Source organism: Panthera uncia, assembly GCF_023721935.1.
Source record: "Panthera uncia isolate 11264 chromosome A1 unlocalized genomic scaffold, Puncia_PCG_1.0 HiC_scaffold_17, whole genome shotgun sequence".
In the NCBI taxonomy this organism is placed as follows: Eukaryota; Metazoa; Chordata; class Mammalia; order Carnivora; family Felidae; genus Panthera; species Panthera uncia.
The window spans coordinates 87,650,223-87,671,388 of record NW_026057577.1 but is presented as its reverse complement, the minus strand read 5'-3'; the positions used below and the strand labels follow the sequence as shown (position 1 = coordinate 87,671,388).

Here is a 21,166-nt window from a genome sequence, read left to right as displayed (position 1 = left end):
AGAATTTGTTGCTGGAGCTTGACCAGCACACAGGCTGTCTGACTCAGGGACATACACCAGGGAGGACCCTGATGCTGTAGGAACCCCTTCTGGGAAGCCAGCACCCTCTGGGGGTGGGGTGGGGAAGGATACATTGATGTGGCTGCTCTGGGGGAGAAGAGCATAAAAATTAAAAATGCAGCATCTGACCCCAGCATTACCACCAGAGAATTACTCACTCCCATGTACAGGGTCGCCCTCCCTGCAGGGGTGTCTATGACCTCAAAACTGGCAAACAGCCAAATGTGTGGGGTAACACAAAAGGTGGTAGCGTGTCTGTGTTCTGCAATACCACACAGCAGGTAAAGAATTGGGTACAGCATGTCCTTATGTGGAAAGTTCTCCAAGATGTGTTATTGTTTGGTAAAAGAAAGTAGAGCAATGCACATGACATGACCACAAACATACAGACACATGTGTAAGTATATAGAAAGAATAGAGAATGCTCTAGAAAGACACATGCCAAGCAGATAAAAATGGGGAGGGGACTAGGATTGGGAGGAGTAGTCAAAGGACACTTTCATTTTAGCTTTAATGTTTTTTAAAAGATGCAATTAAAAATAATTATAATATTTATTTATTGTTTAAGCAAGCTCTATTCTCAATGTGGGACTTGAACTCATAACCCTGAGATCATGAGTTGTATGCTTTATCCACTGAGCCAGCCAGGCATCCCTAAAGATAGTTATAATAGGGGTACCTGTGTGGCCCAGTCGGTTGAGTGTTTGACTTTGGCTCAGGTCATGATTTCATGGTTCATGAGTTCGAGCCCTGCTTTGGGCTTGCTGCTGTCAGTGCAGAGCCCACTTCGGATCCTCTGTCCCTCTCTCTCTCTCTGCCCCTCCCCTGCTCATGCTCCCTCAAAAATAAATAAAACACTTTTAAAAACTAATAATTCTAAAAACACAAAGAATTTCCCAGGGCCACTTATTTGTCACACTGGGCCACCATCCCTTTCTCCAGAAGGAGAACCAACTCTTCCCTGGGGGCTTCAGCCCACCTGCCACCTTGGGCCACTTTGGCTGGCTGCTGTGTCCCTCTGCCACAATCCCCCAACATGTCCCCTGAAGCTGTCCTGGGCTGAAGGAGACCCAGTTCCCTCCTTCCAGTTCTTGTGCTCTCAGAATCCCTCAAGGTCCTGGGCCCTCACTGCAAAGATGGGGGTCCAGGCCCAGGGGCAAAAGTCACCACCTGGTCAACCCACAGGCCCTTTCAAAGCCACTGCATGGAGCTGGATTCCTTGGTGGTTGGGAAAAGTAGTGGAGTTGCTTCTCCTCCCCCACCAGACGGGAAGACTGGAAGGGAGTTAGCCTATCCATCCAGCACCCAGCGTTAAGGAGGGGAGAAAACACACATCTGTTGACTGCTGTGCAGCTCCAGCACCCCCAGTTTACAGAGGACACAGGCAGAGAGAGATATGACTGCCTGGAGGACACCTGGGGGACCCAAGCCTCTAAGAGAGAAACTTATCTCTGGTCCCTTACACTGTTGACAGTCTTAGACGTAAAGCAGTATGGGATGGGCACAGAGAGAGCACAGAGCACACGGTGACCTGGGTTCTGGGCCGGGGTGGGGGCAGGTAGAGGCACCAGTTCTCACCTGGAGCCCAGCTGTAAGTGCTGACGCAGCTGTGGGCGGATTCTTCCAGGGGCAGCCATTCCTACCTCCAAGAGCCAGAGCGCAAGGTGCACCCTGCGGGAGGCCTGGCCTGATGGTCAGGTGACTCCAGTTTCTGGGGGATTAGAGGCTGGAATTTAGCTTCCACAGAGAAAGAAATGCCCAGAGGGGAAGGAACACACATGGTTGGTTATACTGAATCAGAAGCATCCCAGGCCAGGCACAGGCCCATACCGCTACACAAAAACAGGGGGCACTATTGGTATCCCTGGTGGTCCTGGCGGATCCAAGAGAAACAGAACATGACACCTGTGTTTTGTGATTCCTGTGTGGTCCATCTCAGCTCCTATCTGCAGAGAACTGGCTTGGGGATAGAACAGAGGCAGAAAGCCAAGGAGAAGCACCATAGAACAAGCCTCCCACCTCTAGGCCAGCCCAGAATGCTGACTGCCAGAATGAGGCCCTGGCCAGCTAAGAGGGGTGGGCAGCAGTAACCCCACTAGCCAGGTAGGCTACCGTCTTCCAGCCCTTCCGCTGAGGAGTTGAAGGAACCCAGCAGCCAGACCCAAAACCTGGAGTATGGAATATGGAACTGGAGCTTGGAACTGGGAGCCCAGACCCAGAGCACAAAGCCTGGAACTGGAATTGAAGCCCAGACCCAGAAACTGGAGCCAAGAGCCTGAAGTCTAAAAAATTAGAATCTGGAGGGGCACCTGGCTGGCCCAGTTGCTAGAGTGTGAGACTCTTGCTCTCCGGGTTGTAAGTTTGAGCCCCACATTGGGTGTAGAGATTAGTTAAAAATAAAATTAAAAAAAATAATACTAACAAAATAAGAACTGGAGTCTGGTATCTGGGATCAGGGGTTGCAGCCCAGAACCTAGAGCCCAATGCCAAGAAGCAGAGTCCCTGCTCTGCTGGATGTCAGATGCCTGAAACTGGAGTCAGGGGACTGGAGCTCAGATCCTGGAGCCCGGAACCCAGAGCTTGCACCTGAGAATTTATGGTACAGGGCCTACAGCTCCAGGCCCAGAACATGGAACTCAGGACCTGAAGTCTAAAGCCAGATCTCAAAGCTTCAGGTCTGGAACCTAGAAGCTGGAGCATAGGACTACCATCTGAGAGTGTGCTGTCCACAACCTCACCCTCAGGCCTGGTCCCTGAGGCCAGCATGAAAGCACAGAGCTGGAGCCACATGAGGAAGGGAGCTTCAGGGGAAGAGCTGATTTCTGAGAAAAGCCCAAAGCAACCTCAGCTCTTTTGGCCACAGACTTTGGCCTCATCAGTCAATGAGTGACTGGTGCCTGGGCCACCAGGATTAAACATTACACAGGGCACTTATCCCCCAAACAAGGATGGGGCATCCTCAGGTCAGCTGCCCCTGCCCTGGATCCATGGATCTAATGTAATAGAGCATGGGGCACCCAATCTGGAAAATGGGGCTTAGGTGGGATAACATCTGTTAGGCAGCTCAGATTGAAGTCCAGACTGTCCAAGACAGGACAAAGTCAAGAGAGCCAGAGAGGGGTTGCTCTGTTTCCTAAGGGGAGGTGGCAGGTGGCCCCTACTATGTCACCCAGCCCATTGGTGATGCCTTGACCACGCATACAGAGAGGATGCACCCGTGTGTGTGTGATGCACACACACGTCTGTGTCTGTGTACAGTGGGGCTGGCCTGAATAATTGGGTGGAATATTCACTGCTGTGTCCACAATATGCAGCAGCACGCTGACTCATAGTGGGCTTTTATGTTGGTGGAATAAACATGCTGGTTCAAAGAGGCAGGAGGAGCCCTGTTGTGGGATTATAGTGGTCGTTAGTTCTCTCAAAAAAATCTAGTTCATGGAGCGATGGTCTGGAATGTTCGTTTTTCTTCCCTTGGTTGTCCTCAAACTTTAGGTCCTGCAGGAAACTTACATGCAGAAAATTGAGTGTATTTAGAGACCAACTGGATCTTAGCTGAGGACTGGAGAAACAGCGGGTTGTGCCAACTTTCACAGCTTGCTCCATTCCCGGACCAAGCACTTGTTCTTGGGATCATTCTCTCCTCTTCTCAGCAGTCATGTCACTCCCAGAGAAATTGTTTTCATTGGCATGATCAAATTCACTATCTGTCAGTCTGTCACATTCACGTTGGCCATGCTGTCTCAGCTCCCACCTCCTGCTCATTCCCAACCCCTTGCAAGCTGCCCCCGCCCCCAGCACTCTCCCAGGACAGCTTGCCCAGGTCACTACATCTGCTCCGTTCTCACATTACCCAACATCTCTGTGGCATCTGACCCGGCTTATCATGGTATATCTCTCAAAACTGGGAGACAACCCTGGCTTCTGGGGCATCTGCTTTTCTGTTTTTCTTCCTAATCCCTGTCGTACCTGTCGGTTTCCTCACAGGAGTCCCCCCCCCCTTTTTTTTTGCCCTCCCTCAAAGGAGGATGCTCCTCTGGACTCAGCCCTGGGCCCCATCTCTCCTCAATGTGCATATTCTCCCTTGGAGGGTATCATCACAGGCTATGGCTGAGGCCCTTGAGGCAGGCAAGATGCTAAGTCGCTCTGGGCCCCAAGGCCATGACAGGATGCTGGTTTCAAACTGGACAGGTGTGAAAAGAGAGAGGTGACCTAGTTCAGAATTGCATCTTGAAAAGATGACTGGCTGCTGTTTTTGGAGACCGGATTGGAGGGCACAAGGGCAGAAGCAGGGAGAGCATTCAATGAGAGATGGTGGCCCTGACCAGGGAGGAGGTGAAAGGCTTAGGGAGCTCCCACAGAAGGGAAATTGGGGGTATTGGGTGATGGATGAGTGACAGGAGGTGGGGGTGGAGGACACATCAAAGAAGCCTGCTCTGTTTCTGGCTCAGATGGATGGGCCACATGCTGCTATTGAGGCTGGGAACGTGCAGGAGGCCCTGTTTGGGGTAAGGAGCACGTCGTGTGCTTCAGACTCACAGATCCAACTGCTCACCTCAGACACAGTCTGTACAGACGGTTCTTGGCATCTTCCCTCCCAAACTGCTCCTCCTCCTGGGTGCCATTTCTCACTGTGAGACACCACCCACCACCCAGGCTCCAGGCCCAGAGGTCTGGGAGAAGCCATGGCCAGAGTGCAGGTGGGCAGACAGGGCAGGAGTCATCGTTCAGGGGGACATGCACAGTCTGTCTCCGACAGGGAAGAGACAGGAGGTGAGCAGGAGGGGGATGAGATGAACAGAGGAGCAGAGTCTTGGTCGCCTTCTCCACTGCTCTCAGAAGTCTCGAAACCCAATCTGGTCAGCTCCCAAGTTTCGGTGCTCTTACCAGCACTTAGCAGCCCCCCCCTCCCCCCCACCAATATACGTGGAAGCAGTCACTGTTCATAGCATTTTGTAATTATATCTCTTGCTGCGTTTGATTGATAACTGCCTCTTTCACTAAGCCCCAAGCTTTATGAGAGCAGGGAAGGTGGACTTCAAAATTATCAAAGATCCTAGCTTTATTAAAAAGAAGCACCCTTGGGGCACCTGGGTGGCTCAGTCAGTTAAGTGTCCAACTCTTGATTTTGACTCAGATCACGATCTCACCATTTGTGAGTTTGAGCCCTGAATCTGCGCTGACAGCACGGAGCCTGCTTGGGATTCTCTCTCTCCCTCTCTCTCTGTCCCTCCCTTGCTCTCTCTCTCTCTCTCTCTCTCTCTCAAAATAAATAAAATAAACTTTTAAAAAAGTATCACCCCTAGTTCATAAGGAACACCTTGGATATAACTGTTCCTGCTTAGGATCTGACCTAAGGCAGGGGAGAGGAACAGGGCCTATGGTAGAGGTCCCTGGACCCACTGTGGATGGGCGGGGGGTGGTGGGGGTGGGGGGGTGGTGTGTGCTTGGACCCAGACATACTTTGAGCCCGATAAGACTTTAACAGGGTTTCTGAGCCCGGGGCACCTGGGAGGCTCAATCAGTTAAGCGTCAGAATTTGGCTTAGGTCATGATCTCACGGTTTGTGGGTTTGAGCCCCATGTCAGGCTCTGTGCTGAAAGCTCAGAGCCTGGAGCCTGCTTTGGATTCTGTGTCTCCCTCTCTCTTTCTCCCTTCCCCCACTTACGCTCTGTTTCTCTTTCAAAAATGAATAAACATTAAAAAATATATTAGAAAAAAAACAACAGGGTTTCTGAGCCAAAGAATGATTCCAGCACAAGAACTTAGCAATGATTGCATTTCCCTGGCTCAGCGAAACCCCTCCTATCCATGCACAAACCCGTCTTACCCAAATCACTCACTCCAGTTTGGAGAGGTTCCGGGACACACAAATGTTCACTACATAAGTTACGATTCATGACAGGACATGATGCAACTGACACTGAGTATAAGAACACAAGAAGGGGCGCCTGGGTGGCTCAGTCGGTTGAGCGTCTGACTTTGGCTCAGGTCATGATCTCACAGCTCTGTGAATTCGAGCCCCGCATTGGGCTCTGTGCTGATGGCTCAGAGCCTGGAGCCTGCTTCGGATTCTGTGTCTCCCTCTCTCTCTGTCCCTAACCCACTCGCATTCTGTCTCTGTCTCTCTCAAAAATAAATAAACATTTAAAAAAATTTATAAAAAGAACACAAGAAAAGTAACATGTGATGGCAGATGGAAAAAGAGCAAGATGCAGTCTTTCATAGACAATAACACTCAAATAGGTTAAAAAGGCATAGAGAAAAGGATTAAAGGCAGTATTGTTACAACAATGTTTCTGAGAAGCAGGATTGTTTTTATTTTCCTTTTTCTATAAATGGAGACCTTTCTAATAAGCTCCAGGTGGCTGATTGCCCCAGTTCTCCATAATCTCCCAGAACAAGCCGTAAGAATGTATGGTTGATTTTCCAAACCATGGCACTTTTTAAGTGAATGGGGACTTTGGGCCAACAGTCATAAGCCAGGACTTGAGCAGGCAAACCAGGATTTATGGTCACTCTACCCAAAACGAATCCCAGCTGCATCTCTTTTTCCCACCCCTCCCCGATCCTCTGGGGATTTTGTGGCCTAAACTGACACAGCCACAATGTGGTGGAGCCGGGTGGGATCCAAACCCGGGCTAGCCTCATTCTCTGCTCTTAACCATTCAACAGAAAGTCCATTGTGAACACTACCCAGAGGACAACTCCACAATGCTCTGCAAATTAAGGATGAACGACTTAACCCTTATGACATTAGAGGGGAACTGTGCAGAAATGTCCATCTACCTTGATAGGAAAGGCTGGGTCTGTGTCACCCTAATAAATGTGAGATATTGAGTAGGACTGTAACTCAGACGATCCTGAGTGATCAAAGTGCAACTAGTGAGCAAAAGGAGTTGTTGACCTGAAATAGGGCTGAGAATCTAGAGGAGGTGGGGCCATTCTCTTGGTTGGGACACTGCAGCCATCCCAGAGACAGTGAGAAGGGCACAAGAGCGTGAAGAGAATTCACATGCTGAGGGACTCTTCTAGGCACTGAGATGGGTCAGTTAGTTCATTGACTTCAACTCACTGCAAAGGAGGTGCCGATTGCCATTTTACAGGTGAAGTGACTTGCCTCGCACCCCAAGCTGATTCAGGGATTTTAATGACCAGGAGAGAGCTAGCCTTGCCAATCTTGGCTCAGCATAGAGTAGGAACTCAACTCATGTTGTTAGGAATGGATGGATAGACAAATGGCTGGCTGGCTGGCTGGCTAGGTGGGTGGGTGGATGGATGGATGGACGGATGGACAGATGAATGGATAATGTTAGACAGGTTACTCAGACAGTTGCCTAAGCTAGATCTTGAATGGAACCCACTACTGCTGGATCTGTTAAATCCCACTCCTTTAGAAGGAAGCTCCCGTCTCATCTATTTTGTGACTCTGGAGCCCCATTCAGGCTCCACAGTCCCAAGAAAGGGAAACAAGGGAAACAAGAAAGGGAAACAAGCTTCTCAAAGGCTCCCTAAGGGCCCTCTCTGGGTTTCAGGAGGTCTGGAATAGATCTCATAGAATCATCAGCTTCTGAATCTGGATACTCAACTGTCATATATTTCTCCTTTCTCCCACTCTCTTCCTCACCCATTCCACTGCCCAAGTTATCCTGGGATGCATCTTCTCCTCCCCATCCCTCCCCATCTCCACCTGATTCAGACCTCATCATCTCTTCTCTGGACCATCCAGCCTCTTAGCTGGCCTTTCTGCTTCCAGAATCACCTCCTTTGACAGACAACCACTCCAAAGGGACCATTCTAAAATGAAGACCAGGTCCTTCCTGATCTGGCCATTCTCTCAGATGCATCCTGGATTTGTAGTCATGTACTGAAGACCCTCCCTGACTCAATATTATGCAGCCTTTCTGGGTTTCTCTCTTATTACTTCCTCTATCACATGTTCCCTCTCCTTCAAGTGTCCCCCAAGACCTGCAGACAGACTCACAGACATCCAGATGCACGTCAAGGCTACAGAGCATTTGGGTCACTCCGTGTGGTGTCCTGTCAGGCCAAGCATGAGGGGAAGGGGCTGGAGCCATGAAATCCCTGTGGGGACCCTGGGAACAAAGTGCCTGAGTGGCATTAGGGTCTCTGCCTGGGGACAGGAGATGTGTCTGTGCCCTAGCTGGGTCTCTGTCTCTTTCAGCCTAAGTTTCTGTGTAGGGGAAGGGAAAGCCTGACCACAGACTCCCCCAGCAGAGCTGACGATTAGTAATTAACTGGGAGGAATCTCAGGGGTGAGGTTAATTGGGGAACAGGGAGGGTAGCTAGGGTTTTGGGACTTTGCCCTTGACCCAAGGGTATAAAGGGGAGGGTCCCAGCTCTTCCTCAGGCCCCTGGGGCTTCCTTAAGCAGCCGAGCAGGAGCTGAAACACAGAACCCCCAAGGTAAGCCCAGGGCCCCCTGTCCCAAACCCATCCCCAAGTCTTAGTAGGAAATAGCCCATCACCTCCACTCCCTTACCTCTGTCCTAACTGTGCTTCCCCTCTCTGCACCCATAACATCTCAGTCTCAGTGCAGCCTGGCTCAGTCCAGCCTGGCTTACTCCCCCAAAGTAAAAAGGACTCGTGCTCTACCAGGGCTTGGAATTCAGGCCAGCCCCTCACCCCCACCACAACAGCCAGGGGCCCTTGGGACATTATAGGGGTGTAAGGATATGTGTTGCTAGCGCAGATTGGCACTCCTACCCCATCAACGAAGAACTCCTGGTGCAGTTGAGGGTGTGCCTAAAGTGAGCCGAGGGCTTCCCAGACTTGGGGATAACAAGGGGGGAAACCTCCTTACCTAAACCAGTCCTGGTCTGAGACTCATTCATGAGAGAAAGGCCATCTGGCAGGGAGGGAGGTAGATGGGGAAAGAAGTTCATTTGCCGGGGGAACCCAGGAACTTGGGATCCAGGCCAGTGGACCCTCCCCCAAGTGCATGTCCAACTGGTCCCATGAGCAAGCAGGTGTCCATGGCTCCTCACTGCTCTCAGGATGGTCCAAACTCCTCCTGCATGTGCAGACTTGGCCCACATCTGCAACCTCTGCCAGTACACATGTTCCCAGGTCCCCTCCAGCCGCAGGGCATTCTCATCTCCTTCCAGCCCAAGGCTCCTGCACACATGCCCTTCTCCCTCTCCATCTGGGAACTCCCACTCCTGCTTCATTTCAGCTTGATCGTCTGCCCTCTCTTCCCTCAAGGGTCCACCCCCTGCCACGGGGCACTCTGGTAGCACCTGTATCTGTCACTAGAACACATGTCCCCATTGCCACTTGCCATCTATTTGAAGGATTATTTCATTGACATCTATCTCCCCATGAGACTTTGAGCTTTTAGGGGGCAGTTGTCCTTGTATTTATTTAGTTATCACTGCATCCCATCATTTAGCTCAGCGTCTGGGATAGAGTAGATGCTCAATCAATACTTGCTGAATGACAGAATAAATGAATCTGGGCTGAGCACCTGAGTATGCATCTCTGAGTATATGTGGGGGTGGAGGGTATACTTCACTGAGTGTGTGTTTGGGATTTACACACCATGGGTGTTTGTGCATGTAAGTATGCAGGTATGGATGTTGAGGGGTGGTGTGTATGTGTAAGTTTCAGGACACAGTAGTTGTCATTCAGTGTTGCTGCGGCCCCACTGTGTGTGCCCAGGATGATGTCCTATGGAGAGAGGCTGGGGGGCCCGGCTGTCTCCCCACTCCCAGTCCGAGGGGGACACATGATGCGTGGGACAGCCTTTGCCTATGTGCCCAGCCCTCAGGGTGAGTGCTGCTGCCATCCCTGGTCCCTGTGTGCCCCGAGTTGCTCACATCCCTCGTGAGGTCTCCATCCCTCTGCCTCTCCCCCCCCACCCCCAGCCAACCCTGCCTGTCCCAGGGCTTCTGAGAACTGCTGACCAGCCTCCCTCCCCAGTCCTGCACAGGATTCCAGGGACCTCCGCTTATGCCTTCCCCAGCCTGGGCCCTGTGGCCCTTACTGAGCACAGCTGCCCCTATGGGGAGGTTCTGGAGTGCCATGACCCGCTGCCTGCCAAGTTGGCCCTGGAGGAAGAGCAGAAACCAGGTGGGCCTGGGAAGGGGGCGGACAGCAGGGGCATCAGCAGTCAGTGCCCTAGACCCTGGCCCCTGTGCTCATGGCTGGCCCATCTCCAGAGCTTGGGCTGGCCCAGAAGCTGCGCCGGGCTGGCATGACACTCCTCAAGGTACCACTGATGCTCGCCTTTCTCTACCTCTTCGTCTGCTCCCTGGACGTGCTCAGCTCTGCCTTCCAGCTGGCTGGAGGTAGGGCCAGAGGAGGGGATCAGGGCAGGGTTCCTGAAGGGCATCAGGCAACACTGGCTCATGCTCCCCAGGGAAGGTGGCTGGCGACATCTTCAAGGACAATGCCATCCTGTCCAACCCAGTGGCAGGGCTGGTGGTTGGGATCCTGGTGACTGTGCTGGTGCAGAGCTCCAGCACCTCCACGTCCATCATTGTCAGCATGGTCTCCTCCGGCTGTGAGTTGGCTCACCAGGGCTAGGGAAAGAGCATGGGGGCTGGTGTGTGGATGGGGGCTGAGGTGGTGTGTCAGGGCCAGGAGGCCGGGGGCAGGGGGGAGGAGTGGGGACAGGTTGCTAAAGGCAAAGGGCAGAGCTCCAGCATCAATCACCCTGTCCTCCAAGTCAGGGCCAGGAGTCTCAGCCAGGAGGGGTGCCCCAAGATCTGGAAAGGGTGCCAGATGGGGAGTACAGCCCCAGGAAGGCTTAGCTCCACATCACCACACAGTTCCTTATTCTATCAGTCGGGGAAAAGGAACCTGCTAGAGATATACATATGATTAATTGCAAGGAATTGGTATACATGATTGTGGGGCTGGCTAAGCAAGGCCAAAAGCCATGGCGCAGGCTATGAGGAAGGGCAGACTGGAACTCTTGGGCAGAAGCCAACGCTGGGTAGCCTCAATTTTGCTCGTAAGGCCTTTTATCTCATTGTATGAAGCCCACTCAGGTGATCAAGGGTAATCCTCTCTATTTAAAGTTAACTGGTTGTAGAAGTGACTCGCATCTGCAGAACACCTTCACAGCAACATCTAGACTGGTGCTGGGTTGAAGACTGAGTACTATAGTCTAGCCAAGTTGACACACAGCACTAACCATCACACTCGTGCACATGTGCACACACAAGCACAGATATTCATTTGCATACAAGTCATGTGCCCTCATCTGCATATGTGCACATGCAGTGTATCTGTTCACATACATGCACACATATAGCATGTGCCCATATGAACCTGTGACACCAAGGCTGGGCAGCATCATGGCAGGACTGCCCGACGGGGGCTGGGACATGGGTAGTGAACCTGGAGGGATGTGTTGTGGGGACAGGAGCTGAGTGGCTCTCACATAGTTAGTTAGGAGGTCCTCTCTTCTTCTACCAGTGCTGGAGGTGAGCTCTGCTATCCCCATCATCATGGGCTCCAACATTGGCACCTCTGTCACCAACACCATTGTGGCCTTGATGCAGGCGGGGGACAGGACTGACTTCCGGCGGTGAGGGGGTAGAGTGGTGAGGGGCCTGTGTTTGTCAGTGGAGGGTGGTCCCAGGTGCCAGGAGCCCCCAGCCGTAAGTGCATCCCGGCTCTGGCCTGCCCTGCAATGTGGCCTCCCTGCCTAGGGCCTTCGCGGGGGCCACGGTGCACGACTGCTTTAACTGGCTGTCAGTTCTGGTCCTGCTGCCCCTGGAGGCTGCCACTGGGTACCTGCACCATGTCACTGGACTGGTGGTTGCCTCCTTCAACATCCGTGGCGGCCGTGATGCCCCTGATCTGCTCAAGATCATCACAGAGCCCTTCACCAAGCTCATCATCCAGGTGGGGGCAAGGTTGGCACGGGGTGGGGGCCGGGGGATAGTAAAGACCCCTCTCTCATTCTCCCCACCCACATCTTGCCCACAGCTGGACAAGTCTGTGATTACCAGCATTGCCACCGGTGACGAGTCCCTGAGAAACCATAGTCTCATCCGGATCTGGTGCCGCCCAGACCCCATGGAGGTGAGTCTCAGGTCTAGCCCCAAGTAATGTTGTCCTGATTCCTTCCAGTCTCACAGTGACTTTAGGCAGCTATTACCAATCAACTAGAGTCAGCATGTAATTGATTTAGCCCAGTGGTTCTCAAAGTATGGACCAGCAGCATCTGTACCACCTGGGAACATATTAGAGCTACAAAGTATTCAGCCCTTCCCTAGACTCTAAAAAAAACACTTGGGGCGGGGGGTGGCATGCCTATGTTTCAACAAGTCCTCTAGGTCTGCTCCATGCTCAAGTTTGAGAACCACTGGTCTAGCTCAACCTTCTGGTTTCACAGGTAGAGAGAACAGGCTTCAAGAGGCTGAGACTCTCAGAGCCTGTCCTGCCGGTTCAGGGCCCTGTGTGCAGGCCTAGCAGTGTGGGGCTCTCTCCCCCCAACTAGGATGCCAGGGAGACTAGTGATTCAGCTCTGCTGTGTTTGGGGACCCAGGTAATGGGGGGGAGGGGTAGGGAAGGTGGAGAAGGATGCCTTGGAAAGCCGGACAAACAGGAACAAGACAAGAAGGCCACGTAGAGACCTCACTGGAGACACAACAGCCACTTGTGCTGACATAGGGTTTCCTCCCCCTGGAGACTGCCACAGGCGTGTGTCTGCTTGCCCTTTTGCACCGTTTCCCTGCCCAGAATGAAGACATTGATTGGAAACTTGTGGACCTGCCATTACACCAGGCTAACAAGGAAGCAGGCAATTAGCACACTTTCTCACTCAGCCATAAAAAAGGAAATGCTTCATCAAAACCATAATCCACAGTATTTGCTTCTCCTTAATTATCACATATAAGAAGCAACTCCATTTGGAACAAGATATAAGGAAAGCTGAAGCCAAAGGCGTAGCACAGCCTGGCCCCCTCATCCTTCCTACTTGCTACTTGATGTTACCGGCCCTTTATCTCAGCGTGAACAGAGAAGATCCTTTCAACCCTGCCCTATGAGGTTCCTTTGCATCTGAGTGGTGCACAGCTCTGTTTCAGTCCTTCTGAGTGTTCAAGGCAGTTTGACATCAAAAAGCCCATACGGGCAGCTCTTACACTGGCTTTGTGACCCCTCTAACACAGTGCCACCTTCTCACCCACCCTCTGGGCCCTCTCTCAGCTCTCTGAATTGCCCAAATCCTCTCTACTTCATAGCAGAATCTGGACGACAGAGAAATCACACGGTTTGATCTTCACACAAAACAAACCATGCAAGGGAGGTCCTGAGCTGTGGAGTTCCTCTCTTGCTCTGAAATCCCCGTTGCCCACCTGCAGCTGCATTCAGCAGGTCTCCCCTTGTAATACGTACACCGGACATAACCCTGTCCCGATGGGATCCTCACAAAACGCTGGCAAGGTGGACATGAGTATCCCATCTTCCACAAGAGGAACTTGACGCCCACTGACGTGAAGTAACCCACTCAAGTTCACGTGGCAGGGGCTGGCCTCACTGCTCCTGATGCCACTGGCCTGAACACTGGTTTCTCATCCCAGCTCTCCCAGGAGAACTTTTCTTTAAGAGCAGTATCCAGATGGGATTTCCCTGGCTTGGAGAGTAGCTGAGGGGTGGGATGCAAGCTCCCTGTTCTCACCCTCTCTCTAGGTCAGATCCTGTGGAACATGGCTCCGCAGCCATGTGCTTGCTCTTGCTGTGTGTGTTGGTGGTTTCTGCTGCACCAAAGACTTGAATTTTTCCTTTGGCCACCGAGCCTCCCTTCCAACCTGTCCTCGTGGCCTCCAGCTTTCACCAAACTGGACCCAACCTCACCCAAAACAGTCTCCAAGGAACGAAGTCACCAAAGACAGTACTGGGAGTCTGAGATGGTGGAAAAAAACCCAGAGGCAGTTTTAGTGTCCCAACACCTCTTGACACTCCAGGGACCTAACACTGTCTTGGAAAATTACCTTCTTATGTACTTATCCTATGGATTGTCAACCATACTCGCCTGGTCTAAACGAGCATCCTTTGAAGACTTGCAATGGGGAAACAGGATTTATCACTTGCCCATTTTATAGTTGAGGAAACTGAGGCTCAGAGAGGCTTGTGGAGGTCCATGCCATTGAGGTAGGATGAAAATCCTGGTGGAATCTGGAGCCCATGCTTCTGAACCCCCATCTCACTGGCTCTTCCAGAAGCCAGTGTGGTGTTCCATTATATGTGTCCATTCCCCGCTCTGCCCACCAGGCCTGAATGCCACCAGACAACCACAGCCACCCAGAGACTGCTCCCGAGTGGTAGGTACTGCTCTAAAAAGGATTTCTCCTCTTTGCCACCAGATGGCGCTGCTGGCACGGTGATTTCTGCTTCCAGAAAAACAAAGACCCTAGAGCTCCCCTAACCCTGCAGGCTGAACAACAGCACAGGCCCACATCCTGTGCATTTCTCTCCAGGGGAAGGATTTCTGGAGCCTGGCAGTCTTCTGTGAGCTTAATCTCAGAGGTGCTTCCTTAATTTGGGGTGTCCCTACAGGCACTTAGATCCTAACTCTCTTCCAAGATTCCTCAATACTAGTCTCTTGGGAAGAGGTGGGCAGCATCATAAAACTCACACTGTAGGAAAGGAAATTGAGGCCCAGAGAGCTTAAGTGTTCCAGGATCACATAGCTGGGAGTGGCTGAGCTGGGATCTCAGTTTAGGGCTGCCTGGTGCTCATTTATTCTGTTCTTCCCACAGAGTTCACCACCCCCACCACACTCCCAGGCCCAGGCAGGATGGGCACATCTAGGGATATGTCCCAGACCCTGGGCTGCCCAGTTCTTTATCTAGGCTAGAGGTCCCACCTTCTAGACAAGGAAGTCCTGGGCCTGCTCCCTCCCCTCCCTCAGTACCTACCCCCAGCCTGACTGTGCAGTCTACCCACTCTCTGGCCTCCCCACTCTCCTACTTCTCTCTTGCCCTTTACAGTCTCTGGATTCCCCTCTGTGAGCTCAGCCAGAACCACACAATCCCAGGCATGAAGGTCAAGGTTCAAAACCCTCAAGGCCTTAGCCCTGAGTCTTGCCCTGCCCTGACACAGCCAGCCCTGAATGGGACCCCAGCGAAGTTCCTCCCTTAAGAGATCCATAGGCCCAGCCAGGTCAGTGGGGCACAGGCTGGTCAGGTATGCACTCATCTCAGGGGTCATCTGCCTCCCAGGGTTCCAGGCTGGCCCACCAAGGTCCTCCCCAAAAGGGCCAGGATCCTCAGGCACACGTGCAGGAGTCATTGATCCTGACCTAGGAAGTCAATCTCATGCAAACACATACACATCCACCCTTCCCATCATGCAACCCTGAATGGGCCCAGGGATGGAGGGGGGGTCTAATCCGTATTAGGAGGCACAATTTACTGAAGACTTGTTATGGCATAAGCCTGCAGAGAGCACTTCACACACATTTTCTCCTGTAACCTTTATAACAGCTCTTTGGCTATCCTGCTTTAAACAGGTACAGAGAGGTGATATGACTTGCCCCAGGTAGTTGGTGTTAAGAAACAGGACTTGCTCAGATCTGCTGGACAGCAAACACATGGCTCTCTCCCATCACTCTCTTGGCCTGCTTTTCCAACACAGCCCAACAGAGAGTATTCTCTCCTGGTTTCTCAGTTTGCACTTCTGGCCTGGGTTTGAGGGTGCCCCAGGCCCCAGGTGTGGCCAGCTGGAACACAGATGAGCACAGTGTCCCACTCACAGTGACACATGTCACTAAAATAAACCTGATTTAAAGCCAGACACCAGAAATATTTCTTACTATTATACATTTTATAAGTGACACAGTTTGGAATAAACCCCAAAGAAGCTGCAACATTGAAGGGCCAGTCCTGCACCTGAGATGCTACCCTCAGCACAGGGGAGGTCCGGGGTGGGGGTGGGAGGCAGAACTCCCTGGGGACTGGACCAGGGCCCCTATCAGCTCCCAGAGAGGCACAATGTGTATAAGGAAAATTTGTAGCTCTTGTGTTCTGCCTGGGGCCCTGGGAGTAACTGCCTATTTCTGGGGCTCAGTTCCTCCTTTGTGAGATGGTTTCTCCCCATCCGAGCCCAGCCCACTTTCTCTTTTCAAGGCTAGAATCCTGAGGGAAAGGTAAGGCACCCCAGTTGCATGAAAAAAAAAATCATAATTCCTCAATCCAGTGAGGTTGCAAATTAGTGGCCCTCACAGGATTGTAAAGTATGTGGTTTCTCTTGTAAAATTGGGCCATTTGGCCATGCTGGGCTGCATCCCTGGATGGTGACAGAGGCCTGGGCCTGCCTGGCTCTGGGCCCTTTGAATTGGGGGGGGGGGGGCTCCAGAAGAAACTCCCCTCACTTCACTGGCAGTAGGTGTGGGATGGAGGAAGGGTGGGCCTGGACTTCTCTCCACCGGTGGTTCCCCCACTCCCTGTACCCCAACATCCCCCCATAAGGATTTGAGCGAGAGAACAATGGGGCTTGGGCTGATGGTGCCTCAGGGGAAAGGATGGGGCACAGACACTGGGGAAGTGGGAGGCACCAAGAGACAGACTGATAATAAAGAATGGGGAAGGGAGAGTTTTCAGAAGGAGGGCCATGGTCAGTAGCACCCAATACCAAGGAGAGGTGGAAGAAAACAAGGACAAGAAGCCACGGGATCAGGAGGCTGCAGGCTCCAGTGAGAGCCAGATCAGCAGAGTGATAGCACAGAACATTCAGAGGACTCACCACGGCCATATTCTTGTGTGGCAGGTGTTTTCATCCCCATCTCTCCAGCGGAGGAGACAGGCTCAAAGAAGACAAGCAAGCTGTCCAAGGGGACGTAGCCAGGAGGCCCACTTCCATCCTCCCATCCCCCACCTCTTCCTAACCCCCACCTTATCCCCAAGCCCTGCTGCATTTTCCTAAATTCTAAGTCACGCTCCTCTTAACCTAGGCTCCCACTCCCATGCCCAGGGCAGAGGCCAATACCAGCTGGACCCTTGGAAATGCCACCATGGAGAAATGTGAGTGTCTGCATCATGGGAGATGTTTGGCATGGCAGGGGCAGAGCCGGGCAGAGGAAGGGCTGTCCCCAACCTGGTCACTGCTGCTATCAGCCTCAGGAAAGCCAGCTGTCAATCAGCCCAGCTCATGGGCTTGGGTTAGGCCCTGCTGTTGAGGCTGAAGTAGCCTGAGGTGGGGCCTTAGACTCCATTCCCAAAAGGGTACTAGAGGTGGGATGCTGGGAACCAGCTGTGGGTGTTCAGCTCTCAGCAGCCTGACACCTCTTCTGCCAGGCAACCACATCTTCGTGGACACGGGGCTCCCTGACTTGGCTGTGGGGCTCATTCTGCTGGCTGGCTCCCTAGTGCTCCTATGCACCTGCCTCATCCTCCTCGTCAAGATGCTCAACTCTCTGCTTAAGGGCCAAGTGGCCAAGGTCATTCAGAAGGTTATAAACACTGGTAAGCCCCAGGAACTAGGTGTGTGGGCCCCAGGATGGGCCCTTCCAAATCTCACTAAGTCCCACTTGCTATGTGGTCTGGGTAAAGCTCTGCCATCTCTGAGCCTCAGTTTCTCCCTGTGAACAAAGAAGAGGTTGGGCCAGGTGATTTCTAAGGACCCTGAGGTGCTGGCAGCTGGGGACCTGAGGCTGTCTCTGGCTGTGGTTCCATTCTAGCAGGTGGCTCTAAACAGATCCTCAGAGGCCACCAATTCATTCAACAGATATTCATTAAACCTGTGTGCCCAAGCATGGTTTAGTGCCAAAGATACAGAGGTGAGCCCCAGAAATGAATCCTACCCTCAGGGGGCTCACAGGCCAGAGGGGGAGATGGATATACAATGAAAAATAAATGACTGAGTGGGGATATATTCAGATAGAGAAGTTACTACTGAGAAGAAATCAAAAGTGACAAATATACAGTATGGAAGATACCTCTTTCAATGGGTGGTCAGCGGCCTCTGTGAGGAGGCTGAATGAGGAGTAGTAGTCAGATGTGTCTGAAGAGTGAGCCAGGCAGAGAGAGGTCAGTAAGGTAACAGGGTGGAGCAGGTCACAGGGTCCCCACAAGCTGTGCTCAGAGCCAGGACTTTATTAAGGGTAATGGGGCCACTTTTGGGTTAAGGGTTGGGGCAGGGGAGTGACACCACCTGATTTTCATTTTAAACTGCATTTCAAACTTTTGAGATGCTGCCTGGCACCAGCAGAGGCTAACAAATGCTGGAATAAGGTACATCTATGGGAGCTTAGGGAAGCAAGAAACAAAGTCCGCCAGAGGGCCAGGGGTCAGGGAGGGCTTTTCAGCAGCCATGATATCTGGTATCATGTAGGAGGACTATAAGTGGAGCCACTGCAGTTGAGCAGGGGATTGACAAGACCCCACTTGGAAGCTGGCATCCAATACCTCCTCCCTGAGAAAGGTCCTGGCTACTCTCCCAATGCCCTCCTACTGACCCTGCTGGGATGGGGGTGTCCTCGTAGACTTCCCCGCCCCCTTCACCTGGGCCACAGGCTACTTTGCCATGGTGGTGGGAGCTGGCATGACCTTCGTTGTCCAGAGCAGTTCTGTGTTCACCTCAGCCATCACTCCACTCATTGGTGAGTGCCCATGGCAGGGCAGGGTGGGGCAGGGTGGGCTGGCAGGGAAAGGGCTGAAGGAGGGGGCTGAGGAGAATCTGTCTTCTCTGTCTGGCCTCAGGCTTGGGTGTGATCAGCATCGAGCGGGCCTACCCTCTCACACTGGGCTCCAACATTGGCACGACCACCACAGCCATCCTGGCTGCACTGGCCAGCCCCAGGGAGAAGCTGTCCAGCGCCTTCCAGGTGCGCCTAGGAGGGTGCCTGCCAGGGGCAAGACAGGGCTGGGACTGGGGTGTGGCACCTGACCCAGGGTGGGACATCATGTAACAGAGTTTTTGACTGCCTACTAGGGGCTGCCCACTATGCCAGGCTCTGGAAACTATACGGGCCAAAGGAGACCGGGTGCCATCCCCAAAACCTTAGCATCTAATGGGTAGACATTACTCACATAATCACACCAATGACAGTGAGTGGGATTTGCACTCTGAAGAAGGGGTGCAGCGAGAGGGGGGCTGGCCCATTCTGAGGGATTAAGGACAAGTGGGGGGGGGGGAAGATGGCAAAGGGGTTGCTGTTCTAGGAGCAAAGAAGTAATGACAAACCTGAGGCTGGGGCCAGGGTTCGGACCAATAAGGATGACAGAGCAGCTGAGCCAGAAACTAGAATGAATCTTTTTACTGCTGAGTTTGGGCAGAATCTGTTGGAGAATTTGCAAGAGGGGTCAGTGGGGGAAAATGTGTAGTTAGGGCAGCATTTATTTACTACCTGGTCTGGAAGTGTTTCAGTATTATGCTAGGAGCACATCTGCCCTCTGGTGACTTTCGTGCTGCCTTTCCAGGCCAGGCTCCTATTATCTATCCCTGCCGGCCTGACAGGGAGCTGGAGCCATGCCCACCTCAGCCCCTCTGCCCTCTCCTCTACAGATTGCCCTCTGCCACTTCTTCTTCAACATCTCAGGCATCCTGCTGTGGTACCCAGTGCCCTGCACGCGCCTGCCAATCCGCATGGCCAAGGCGCTGGGCAAACGCACTGCCAAGTACCGCTGGTTTGCTGTCCTCTACCTCCTCCTGTGCTTCTTGCTACTGCCCTCGCTGGTGTTTGGCATCTCCATGGCAGGCTGGCAGGCCATGGTGGGGGTGGGTGCACCATTTGGGGCCTTGCTGGCTTTTGTGGTGCTCGTCAATGTCCTGCAGAATCGCAGCCCCAGACGCCTGCCCAAGTGGCTGCAGACATGGGACTTCCTGCCCCACTGGATGCACTCCCTGCAGCCCCTGGACCATCTTATCACCCGTGCTACTTTGTGCTGTGCCACTCCTGAGCCCCGCTCACCCCCGCTGCCCGCCAGGGTCTTCCTGGAGGAGCTGCCCCCTGCCACACCCTCCCCCCGTCTGGCACTGCCTGCTCAACACAATGCCACCCGCCTCTAGCCCAGACTGCCACCCAGGGCAGGGAAGGGCCTGTGCCTGGGGCCCACTGTAGAAGGGCAGAGGGGTGTGTCTGTGTACTCTGGGCACGGGCCTATCCTTGTACAGGTCCTCAGAGGTCTGGGCTTGTGTGACTGAGAGTCAGTGTGTGTGCATGTGTGGGCATGTTTGGTAATACTGTATGTCAGCCTGCATGTGTGAACTGATGCACCCGTGTGCAGGCTACAGGGTACCTGGGTATGATTTTGAGTCCTCTGCACACCAGGAGGCTTTGTCTGGAGACCTGTGCTTGGTTCTCCGGGACACACAAGTCCGACTCAGTGGAGCAGGAGTAAGGTGGGTCTGAGGACAGGACCTGCAGCTGTTTGGTTGTGCATAGATGTGGGTGCCTGAGTCACTGGCTGAGTTCTCACCCTCCCTGTCACCTTCCTTTCTCTACTTGCCACTCTCCCCCTCACCCAGTTGTTCTGTGGCACCACTACAACCCCCTTTCCCAATACTGCGTGATGAAAAAGGAATTAAATTCTCATGCATTTACAAGTCTGTTTGCTTCCATCTGGGGAGTGGGGGTAGGCCATGGCTTGGGGTCCAGCAGCACTATTTCCTGCAAGCTCACCCCAACAATCCACTTAACCCTACCTTAATGAGCCAAACCAGATTCAGACTCCCTGGGAGTCCCCCCTAGGGCCTGGGGCCACCCCCAAGGCAACCATAAGAAGGGCTCTCTGCACCATCCCCACCCACTCTCCCACCCTCCCCATCCAGCTGACTTCCTCTGGTCTCTCTCTGCCTCTGGACTTACCCACCTTACTTCCCCTTTCTGGGATAAGATTAGTGTTCCAGAAAACAAGTGACAGGTGGGGGCTTGTCGGGGGACACTGAGGGAGGGGACAGGGAAGGTGAAGATGGGCAAGAGAGGCCATGCTCTGGGCCCCAGCACATAGTGGTCAGGGACTGGCCACCCTCCCTCCCACCTTTGTCCTTTAACTTTGGGCAATAAACCAAGCCTCATTTAAACCCATCCAAGCTTTTCAGGGCACTGGGTGGCTCAGTTGGTTAAGCGTCTGGCTACAGCTCAGGTCATGATCTCACAGTTTGTGGGTTCAAGCCCCTCTGTGCTGACAGCT

At 52.9% G+C, this 21,166-nt stretch overlaps 1 protein-coding gene across 1 annotated transcript; it reads left to right on the top strand.

The window, feature by feature from the left end:
- The first annotated feature begins 9,738 nt into the window (after nt 1–9,738).
- Nucleotides 9,739–20,579, top strand: SLC34A1 (solute carrier family 34 member 1). The gene is made up of 11 exons (XM_049647761.1): nt 9,739–9,847; nt 9,999–10,148; nt 10,238–10,366; nt 10,438–10,581; nt 11,502–11,613; nt 11,738–12,113; nt 16,987–17,056; nt 17,330–17,497; nt 18,517–18,633; nt 18,734–18,858; nt 19,539–20,579. The coding sequence occupies exons 1-11, from the start codon at nt 9,739–9,741 to the stop codon at nt 20,040–20,042; spliced, it is 2,004 nt and encodes a 667-aa protein (XP_049503718.1). The 3' UTR covers nt 20,043–20,579.
- The last annotated feature ends 587 nt before the right edge of the window (nt 20,580–21,166 follow it).

Excerpts from the sequence above, each read along its gene's own strand:
- SLC34A1 (XM_049647761.1), top strand. The coding sequence starts at position 9,739 with ATGATGTCCTATGGAGAGAGGCTGGGGGGCCCGGCTGTCTCCCCACTC. Across the intron at positions 11,614-11,737 it reads GACAGGACTGACTTCCGGCG|GGCCTTCGCGGGGGCCACGG; the intron begins GTGAGGGGGTAG and ends CTCCCTGCCTAG. Across the intron at positions 17,057-17,329 it reads AAATGCCACCATGGAGAAAT|GCAACCACATCTTCGTGGAC; the intron begins GTGAGTGTCTGC and ends CTCTTCTGCCAG.